The sequence below is a fragment of the Antechinus flavipes genome, chromosome 3 (assembly GCF_016432865.1).
Source record: "Antechinus flavipes isolate AdamAnt ecotype Samford, QLD, Australia chromosome 3, AdamAnt_v2, whole genome shotgun sequence".
NCBI lineage: Eukaryota > Metazoa > Chordata > Mammalia > Dasyuromorphia > Dasyuridae > Antechinus > Antechinus flavipes.
In genome coordinates, this window is record NC_067400.1 from 628,195,228 (window position 1) to 628,205,757 (window position 10,530).

Here is a 10,530-nt window from a genome sequence, read left to right on the forward strand (position 1 = left end):
AAACAACAAAAGTGGAATCATCTATCAACCTTTGTTGAGCTTTGTCTCTTCTAGGCTCCAGGACGTCAACTTCCAAACTCTAGTTCAACCTGAATACCAACTCCTACCTGATTCTGAATCTCAGAAGGCCCTGCATACTGCTGCCATCATCTTCAAGTCACATATTTCCCCTCTGCAGTCTGGACTCTGCTAGGCAGGGCCTGCTCTACTCCCTTTATCAGCTGAAGTAACTCCAGAAGATGACAACTAACTCCAGATGCAAAAGAGGCTCTTGAAGGCAGTAGAGATGGCACTTATTCAAACTATTATTAGAAGAGACTTAGAAAACCCAAATGCAGTTATTCATCAAAAAAACAAGGGATTCTGGAATGGTTTCCTTCCCAGGCTCAGCTTGTACATCATTTAGTCATTTATCCTATATTGGCAGTAAATATGACTAAAAGGCCATAAGGAGAGTCCTACAACTTTCAGGGTTTATACCTCATATTCTATATATTCCATATACTCAAACCCAAACTGATTCCTTTTTGCAAGCATTCCCTGAAGGGCAATGCTTGTTAACTTATGCTCTAAATCTCCATCATGAATCACCTTTGTGTCTCACATACATACATCTTGGCCATGGACTTTGGAAACTAAACCTTCTCAGAAGTCACTTTCCGGTCTTACCATATTCACAGATGCCAACAAAAATAACAAATGTTTTGTTTATTCTATGGAGTTAGCAATAAAGAGGTTTATTATATCCCATTTACTTTACACAGCAAAATGAACTCTATGTGTTCATCCTTGCTCTGCAATTTTACCCTTATGATTGCAATCTAGTCACGGATTCAGCTTATCCTGCTGGTGTTTTGTCACTCATCTCCTCATTGACAATCTGGTGATATTTGCCCAGATTTTAACTGCCAGCAACAGAATCCAGGAATATTCTGGACTGCAGTAGTTAAAACTGAATGTACTATACTCTCTATCTATATAAGTGGCATACCATTAGAAGGGTTGGTAGACACAGGCACAGATCATACAATCATTAGGGGTGCCAAGTCTTACATCTTACAACAGTTAGGATTACAAATGAGGACTTAGGCTTTTTAGGCAGAGCTGCTGTTCCTGCACTCTCACCTGCTCCCATTCAATGGAAAAGTCATACACCAGTGTGGATAGAACAGTGGCCCTTAGCTAGCCACAAAATTCAGAACTTATTAAACAATAGTACAGGAGCAACTGGATCGAGGACACTCACAACCTTCTCTAAGTCCTTGGAATTCTCCTGTATTTTGTTGTAAGAAAGAAACCATAGACTGTTTTGGGAAACTGGGAAATGTGTAGCTAATATTCCAGGCACTAATAAAGGTAGACAATATGTGAACTATGGCCCAAGAGTACCAGTAGCATCAGAGGCTTGAAATAAGTCTCTAAAATTAGGCATTGATCCATACTTAACACCGTACACCAAGATAAGGTCGAAATGGATTCATGACCTAGGCATAAAGAATGAGGTTAAAAATAAATTGGAAGAGCATAGGAGAGTTTACCTCTCAGACCTGTGGAAGAGGAAGGAATTTATGAACAAAGAAGAACTAGAGATAATTATTAATCACAAAACAGAAAATTTTGATTATATGAAATTGAAAATTTTTGTACAAACAAAATTAATGCAGACAAGATTAGAAAGGAAGCAATAAACTGGGAAAACATTTTTACAGTCCAAGGTTCTGATAAAGGCCTCATTTCCTAAATATAGAGAGAATTGACTCTAATTTGTAAGAAATCAAGCCATTCTCCACTTGATAAATGGTCAAAGGATATGAACAGACAATTCTCAGACAAAGAAATGGAAACTGTTCCTTGCCACATGAAAATATGCTCCAAGTCATTGTTAATCAGAGAAATGCAAATTAAGACAACTCTGAGATACCACTACAAACTTTCTCTCCACTGTGGATTTTCTCACTTTCCAAGTTATCAGGACCATCTGGTCAAATTGGCTAAGATAACAGGAAAAAATGATGAGGAATGTTGGAGGGGACGTGGGAAAACCAGGACACGATGCATAGTTGGTGGAGTTGTGAACGAATCCAACCATTCTAGAGAGCAGTCTGGAATTATGCCCCAAAAGTTGTCAAACTCTGCATATCTTTTGATCCGGCACTGCTACTTCTGGGCTTATATCCCAAAGAGATACTGAAGATGGGAAAGGGACCTGTATGTGCCAAAATGTTTGTGGCAGCCCTGTTTGTAGTGGCTAGAAACTGGAAAATGAATGGATGCCCATCAATTGGAGAATGGCTGGGTAAATCGTGGTATATGGATATTATGGAATATTATTGTTCTGTAAGAAATGACCAGTAGGATGAATACAGAGAGGCTTGGAGAGACTTACATGAACTGATGCTAAGTGAAATGAAAAGATCCAGGAGATCATAATATACTTCAACAACCATATTGTATGAGGATGTATTCTGATGGAAGTGGATTTCTTTGACAAAGAGATCTAACTCCGTTTCAATTGATCAATGATGGACAGAAGCAGCTACACCCAAAGAAAGAACACTGGGAAATGAATGTAAACTGTTTGCATTTTTGTTTTTCTTCCCGGGTTATTTTTACCTTCTGAATCCAATTCTCCCTGTGCAACAAGAGAACTGTTTGGTTCTGCACACATATATTGTATCTGGGATATACTGTGACATGTTTAGCATGTATAGGACTGCTTGCCATGGGGGGGGGGGGGGGGGGGGTGGAGGAAGAGAGGGGAAAAGTCGGAACAGAAGCGAGTGCAAGGGATAATGTTGTAAAAACTTACCCAGGCATGGGTTCTGTCAATAAAAAGTTATAATTATTTTTAAAAGAATAATAATAAAAATAATAAAGAAAGTATAAAAAAAGAAAGAAAGAAAGAAGTCTCTAAAATGAAGGCTCGCCCTCCCCCTGTCCTCCTCTCGGGATCTCATTCCTCCCCATCCCCCGCTGTGCCCTTTTTCTGGTCCCGACGCGGAAGGAGACAAGAGGGCTACGTGGTTGTCCTTCACAGCCAGGGATACAAGTACCAGCCCCAGACCTCCTGGAGCTTCAGAAGGCACTTGGAGCAGCTGGGGGAGGAAGCAGAGCGAGTCCGTCCGCCATCTGTCAGAGTGTCTGCGCTTTCTAGGCTCGAATTACTACGTAAGTTTTTTTTTTTTTTTCTTTCTTTCTTTCTGTATCTTTGCGGTGATGAAGGGTCCCCCTGAGCGACGGTTTATTGTACTAATGTTCTCTAGGCCCCAGCGCCGGAAACTCTTCCAATCCATGGCCGAAAATGGAAGCGAGCTCCTGATTGTTGAGGGCTCTCCCCTGTGTGCTGCAGCAGGGGGGCCTGGGGACAGCTCCTTGGCTACCTCAGCCCCGAACCGGGCCACCCGGTCTCCCTGCCTCCCGACCCGAACGGGGAGCAGGGAAACCGCAAGGTTGTGAAGGAGAAAGGGAAAGGGGACCAGGGAAAGGCCGAGTCCTCCCGGAGGCTGAATGCCCGCCATGTCTCCTTGGAAGGAGAGCGTCCCCCGCTCCTTCCCTTGGAAAACCCTGCCAGCAAAGCGGTGCAGGGCCGCCTTGTGCCGCTGTGGCCCGAGGCTCTGCCGGGAAGCACCTCCGGGCCCAGGGAAGGCCATCTAGCAAAGGATGGCCCACTAGGGGGGCAAGAGTTAGGAGAGAATGGGAGGAGGCCCCCTGCCAGTCTTACCGAGGACAAGCAACTGGGAGAGGACTTGCACCTGGCCCTTCCCTCTTCTCCCTCCAGGGAAGTGGGGCAGCGGAAAGGCTCCAGAGCCGCCAACGCCAGTTTTTCCAACATGGACAAAGGGGTGCGGACGCGTCCCAAGCTGAGCGGCGGCAAGAAGCTGCCAGCGACAACGGGGTGTAAAGCGGCCCTCCCGAGGGGGAAGCGCCCCGAGACCCATCCCGAGGCCGGCCAAGAGACCTGGATAAAAGACCTGGACTCCCTGCGCAGGCGCATGCTGCAGGAGATCCCAGAGCTTCAGGCTTTGGGGAAGCAGGAGGAGGATGTGGCCGCTGCAATCGGAACCCGCCAGGGCATTGCCAAGATCCAAGAGCATCTGGCAGCCCCAGCGGGAGCCTCGGCAATAGCCCCGGTTGCCTTGCGCCTCCCCCCTCTCCTTTGTCTCTCGTGGAAGGTGGAAAAACCCAAAGGCCTGAGAGCCCCCAAGGAAAGCACGGACCAAAGGGACAGAGGGTCACGGCTGCCGCGTAAGTGCAGTCCAGGGAAGAAGCCCCCTGGGCTTTCAGCCCAGGCAGGGCACAAAACGGCCATTCCGGACAAGACGCGCCAAACGCCCGCCACTCCAGAGTTCTGGATAAAAGACCTGGACTCCCTGCGCAGGCGCATGCTGCAGGAGATCCCACAGCTTCAGGCTTTGGGCAAGAAGGAGGATTTGGCCGCTGCTGTCCAACCCCCCCAGGGCATTACCGAGATCCAAGAGCAGCTGGCAGCCCCAGCAGGAGCTTTGCAAATGGCCCCGGGAGACTTGCGCCTCCCGCCTCTGCCTTCTCCCTTCAGGGAGGTGGAGCAGGCGAAAGGCCTGGGGGCCACCAAGGTCAGCGTCATTCAAGCGGACAAAGGGATGCAGGTGCAGGGAAAGCTTTGTCCAGATGAAGGGCCCAACGACTGTGGAGCGGAGGCAGAAGTGGAAGGAGCAGTGCCCAGGGAAAAGCGCAAGAAGGACCACCCTGGGCCCCACCAAGAGAACAGCAAGAAGCTCCGGAGCTTCGTCAGTACCCACGGGCTGCAGCCAAACAAGAAGAAGGACAAGCTGAGTGGACAGTCCAAGATCCAAGATCGTCAGTCCACTACAGCGATCCCAGAGCGTTTGGAAGCCCCAGCAGGAGCCTCGGCAATAGCCCCGGTTGCCTTGAGCCTCCCCCCTCTCCTGTCTCTCTCCTGGAAGGTGGAAAAACCCAAAGACCTGGGGGGCCCCAAGGGGAACACGGACCAAATGGAAAGAGGGTCGCAGGTGCGGCGCAAGTGCAGTCCAGAGAAGAAGCCCCCGGGGCAGCCAGGGCAGAAAACAGCCCTCCCGGACAGGACCAGCCAAACGCCGGCCAGCCCAGAGTTCTGGATAAAAGACTTGGACACCCTGCGCAGGCTCATGCTGGAAGCTATACCAGAGCTTCACGCATTGGGGAAGAAGAAGGGGGACGTGGCCCCTGAGTTCCTATCGCGCCAGGGCATTACCGAGATCCAAGAGCATCTGGCAGCCCCAGCAGGAGGCTTGCAACCGGCCCCGGAAGCCTTGCGCCTCCTCCCTCTGCCTTCTCCCTTCAGGGAGGTGCCCAGCATCCTGGGCAGGCGCATCCCGGAATCAGTGCAGGAGTTGCACGCTCTGGGTAAGCCAGGGCACAGGAGCGCCGGCTCTCTCCGAGCGCCCCGGTCACCTGCCCGGGCCCACGTCCGTTTACCAGCACCGGCAGCAGTCTCGGAAATAGGCCTGCGACACTTGTGCTTCCCCACTGGTCATTTTCCCTCTAGGGGTGTTGAGCAGACCAAGGAAATCGGGTACCCAGAGGCCAGAGGCGTGCAAGCAGACCGAGGGCTGCGGGGGCCGCCAAAGCTCTGACCGGGCCGAGGGCTGTCTGAGAGTGGCGCTGAGCCACAAGAGGAAGAGGCCCCGCTGACCAACAAGCGCAAGAGGGGCCTTCCTGAGCCCACTCCAGAGGTCTGGAAAAAGCTCCGGACCTTCCTCAGCGCCAACATGCGCAAGGCTGCCCAGAAGAAAGACAAGCTGGCTGGCTCTGTCGGGGTCCCCCGGCCACCTCTCAAGATCCAAGAGCGCAGGGGAACCCCAGCAGAAGGACCCGCTCCCAAGCAGACGCAGGCTGGCCTCTGGACAGCTGCCAGAGACATGATTCGGAAAGCCGAAGACAAGCCGCTTCAGCCCATCCCCACTGGGCCTGCTCCGCAGGTGGCAGGGGCCCTTCGGCCTCTAGTTCCCTGGAGACAGTGCAGGCCTGAGCGGGAGGGCCTGAAGAGGAAGGCCCAGCGGGAGCGGGAGCTCGCTGCCAAGTACACGGCCCTGGGCAAGAGGAGCGGCAAAAGGACATGGAAATCGCAAGGTACTATGGCTACATGGTCTGAGCAGAGTCGCTAGGACTCTTGGGGACTGCGGGCAGCCAGTGTGGGGAGGGAATTCTCTTAGGATGTCTGAGGGATAGACAACTTGTGTGGCTGCATGCCAGTCCAGCAGGGAATCCAGAGCCAGGGGAGCATTAGGGAAACTTGCAGCAGGAGGTGGAAAGCTCTGGGAAGGGGGAGAGAGTGTTGTAGGTTTTTATTCAGGTAGAACTGTCTGAGGGATCTTTAGTCAGTAATGCTCCATTGGGAAGAAGTGACAGATGCTGGGAAGTGATGGTGGTGGTAGTGGTGGAAGAGGAAGAGAAAGAGGAGGAGGAGGAAGAAGAGGAGGAGGTGGAGGAGGAGGAGCAGGAAGAGGAGGAGGAGGTGGAGGAAGAGGAGGAGAAGGTGATGGTGGTAGAGGGGTGGAAGAGGAAGAGAGGAGGAGGAGGAGGAAGAGGAGGAGGAGGTGGAGGAGGAGGGGGAGAAGGTGATGATGGTAGTAGGGGTGGAAGAGGAAAGAGGAGGAGGAGGTGGTGGTGGAGGAAGAGGAGGTGGAGGAGGAGGAGGAGGTGATGTGTGGTGGGGCTGGTGGAGGAGGAGAAGGAGGAGGAGGAGGAGGTAAGAGAGGAGGAGGAGGGGAGGTGATGTTGTGGTGGTGGTGGAGAGGGGAAGGAAGAAAAGAGGAGAAGGAGGAGGAGAAGGAGGAGGAGGAGAAGGAGGAGGAGGAGGACGTGATGTGGTGGTGGTAGTGTAGAGGAAGAGGGGAGGAAGAGGTGGAGGAGGTGGAGGAAGAGGAGGAGAAGGTGATGGTGGTAGAGGGGTGGAAGAGGAAGAGAGGAGGAGGAGGAGGTGGAGGAGGAGGTGATGGTGAAGAGGTGGAGGTGGAGGAAGTAATGGTGGTGGAGGAAGAGGAGGAGGAGGAGGAAGAGAAGGAGGTGGTGTTGGAGGAGGAGGAGGAGGAGGAGCAGGAGGAGGAGGAGGTGGTGGTGGAGGAGGAGGAGGAGGTGATGTGGTGGTGGTGGTGGTGAAGAGGAAGAGGAGGAGGAGGAGGTGATGTGGTGGTGGTGCTGGTGGAGAGGAGGAGGAGGAGGAGGAGGGGAGATGATGTGGTGGTGGTGGAGGAAAGGAAGAAAAGAGGAGGAGGAGGAGGAGGAGGAGGACGTGATGTGGTGGTGGTGCTGGTGGAGTAGGAGGAGGAGGAGGAGGTGGAGGAGGTGATGGTGGTGTTGGTGGAGGAGGAGGAGGTGGAGAATTCATATACTATATTACAGTCTTAACTTTTGTGTAATGTGGCAATACATGTTTGTGTGTGTGTGTGTATGTGCATTTTGTTGTGTTGTTTTGCCATGAAGATTATCTTGTTGTGCCACAGTTCCCTTTTATTGTCCTGCCTCAGTTTCCCTGAATTGATCTGCCTCAATTCCTGCAACACCATCCTTCCCTCTTAATCATCAGAATGTTTGATAGGATAAAGATCTTATATCTTAGAATATCGGGAAGAAGTCAATATTCTAAAGAGTCTCATCTCAGAAAAAGAAATAGAACAAGCTATTAACCAACTCCCTAAGAAAAAATCGCCAGGACCAGAAGGATTTACATGTGAATTCTACCAAACATTCAAAGAACAATTAGCCTCAATGCTTTATAAACTATTTGAAAAAATAGGGAATGAAGGAGTCCTACCAAATTCCTTTTATGACACAGACATGGTACTGATACCTAAACCAGGTAGGTTGAAAACAGAAAGAAAATTATAGACCAATCTCCCTAATGAATATTGATGCTAAAATCTTCAATAAAATATTAGCAAAAAGATTAGAGAAAATCATCCCTAGGATAATACACTATGACCAAGTAGGATTCATACCAGGAATGCAGGGCTGGTTCAATATTAGGAAAACTATTAGCATAATTGACTATATCAATAACCAATCAAACAAAGAACATATAATCATCTCAATAGATGTAGAAAAAGCATATGAAAAAATCCAACATCCATTCCTAATAAAAACACTTGAGAGCATAGGAATTATGGACTTTTCCATAAAATAGTCAGGAGGATATATTTAAAACCATCAGTAAGCATCATACACAATGGGGAAAAACTGGAACCTTTCCCAGTAAGATCTGGAGTGAAGCAAGGTTGCCCACTATCATCATTGTTATTCAATATTGTATTAGAAACACTAGCCTCTGCAATAAGAGTCGAGAAAGAGATTAAAGGAATTAGAGTAGGCAATGAGGAAACCAAACTATCACTCTTTGCAGATGAAATGATGGTATATCTAGAGAACCCCAGAGATTCTACTAAAAAGCTATTAGAAATAATTCATAACTTTAGCAAAGTAGCGGGATACAAAATAAATCCCCATAAATCCTCAGCATTTTTATACATCACCAACAAAATCCAACAGCAAGAGATAAAAAGAGAAATTCCATTCAAAACAACTGTCAATAGCATAAAATATTTGGGAATCTATCTATCAAAGGAAAGTCAGGAATTATATGAGCAAAATTACAAAAAAATTTCCACACAAATAAAGTCAGACTGAAATAATTGGAAAAATATTAAGTGCTCTTGGATAGACCGAGCAAATATAATAATGATGACAATACTCCCTAAACTAATCTATTTATTTAGTGCTATACCAATCAGACTTCCAAGAAAGTATTTTAATGATCTAGAAAAAATAACAACAAAATTCATATGGAAAAACAAATGGTCAAGAATCTCAAGGGAATTAATGAAAAATAAATCAAATAAAGGTGGCCTAGCTATACCTGATCTCAAATTGTATTATAAAGCAGCAGTCACCAAAACCATTTGGTATTGGCTAAGAAATGGATTACTTGATCAGTGGAATAGGTTAGGATCACAAGACAGAATAGTCAACTATAGCATTCTAGTGGTTGACAAACCCAAAGATCCTAACTTCTGGGAAAAGAATTCATTATTTGATAAAAACTGCTGGGATAACTGGAAATTAGTATGGCAGAAATTAGGTATGGACAGATACTTAACACTGTATACCAAGATAAAATCAAAATGGGTCCACGATCTAGGGATAAAGAATGAGATTATAAATAAATTAGAGGAATATAGGATAGTTTCTCTCTCAGACTTGTGGAGGAGAAAGAAATTTGTGAAGAAAGATGAACTGGAGACCATTACTGATCACAAAATAGAAAATTTTGATTGGTTTTAAAATGTTCTTTGGAACAAATGACACCCATACTGCCTTTAACAAAAAAAATTGGGGCAGTTATGTAGTATAGTAGATAGATCAACAATCGTGCAGTCAGGAGGACATGAGTTCAAATTCACCTTCAGACACTTGACACTTCCTAGTTGTGTGACCATAGGCAAGACACTTAACCCCGATTGCCTTGCAACACACACAAACACACACAAGAATTTCAACCATCATCCTATAATGCCATGAATTTTTTTTGTTATTTTTGTAAATAGTAGACATAAGCTTTTGGACATTTGTCCTCAATCTTAAAAAGATAGTGACTCCTGAGATCCCTTCCTACCTTGATTTCGTGTTAAAACATCTTCCTATATGATAAAAATGGGAAAGAAACTTATTTTCAGAGGCTCTTTAAATAACCCCAGGATGACCCAATACAATCAATTAAAGCTTATACAAAAGACCCAATTCCACATAAAAGAATTCAAGAAGTTTCTTAAAATAGCAATTAAACTTTTAGAAATATTCCTACCAAAGTATGGGTCACATTTATGACTATGTCTCTTAACCAAGAAAACATTTATGTATCAAGAAACAAATAGTCAATCAATTAATCCAAAAGTAAGCATGTCCTTAAAAATCACAGCTTGCTGCACTGGCCGTAATCAGATAAGGAAAAAAAAAAACGGCAGGAACATACTTAAAGAGGGGAGGGGAGGAGAGGATTCCATGTGGCCACCCTTCCCCCACTCCTGGCCCCCTAGAATATAGAATATAGAAAATAGTCATCTACCTGAGAGCCAGTGTGGCTTTAGAAGGGACTTCTTATTAAAAAGTAAAAGAATTCATCAGTGGAAAAATAAATAAAATATTCATTATCTGGAATGTGTTGCTTTGTGGCCGTATAAATGGAATGTATATGGTGTTTTAAAGTTAGGAAAGTGTTTTAAAAATATTAACCCTTTATCCATACAGCTGCACTGAGAGTTAGATGCTGTTTTTATGCCCGAATTAGAGCTGAGGAAGCTAAAATAGATAGAGGATATGTGACTAGGCCAGGCTTTTAGAGCTAATAAGGGTTGGAGGCTGCATTTGAACTCAGACCTTCTGCTTCCAGATCCAGCACGTTACCCACTGCACTACCTGGGCATCACAAGGCAGATATGGTTGACAAGTGAAGGTTTCAAAATAATGAAAATTCTCTTTTCTGGGGGCACGTGTCTCATC

General features: G+C 46.8%; 2 protein-coding genes across 2 annotated transcripts in view; one reads left to right on the top strand and one right to left on the bottom strand.

Annotated features, from left to right (window-relative positions):
• LOC127557646 (uncharacterized) overlaps nucleotides 1-5,670 on the top strand; it is a 370,654-nt gene extending 364,984 nt beyond the window's left edge. The window contains exons 3-4 of the mRNA XM_051990957.1: nucleotides 3,450-5,382; nucleotides 5,525-5,670. Of these exons, the coding sequence (XP_051846917.1) occupies nucleotides 3,450-5,382; nucleotides 5,525-5,670 (2,079 nt within the window). The remainder of the gene's footprint in view (nucleotides 1-3,449; nucleotides 5,383-5,524) is intronic.
• LOC127556679 (uncharacterized) overlaps nucleotides 1-10,530 on the bottom strand; it is a 346,970-nt gene that overhangs the window by 183,958 nt on the left and 152,482 nt on the right. The window lies entirely within an intron of this gene.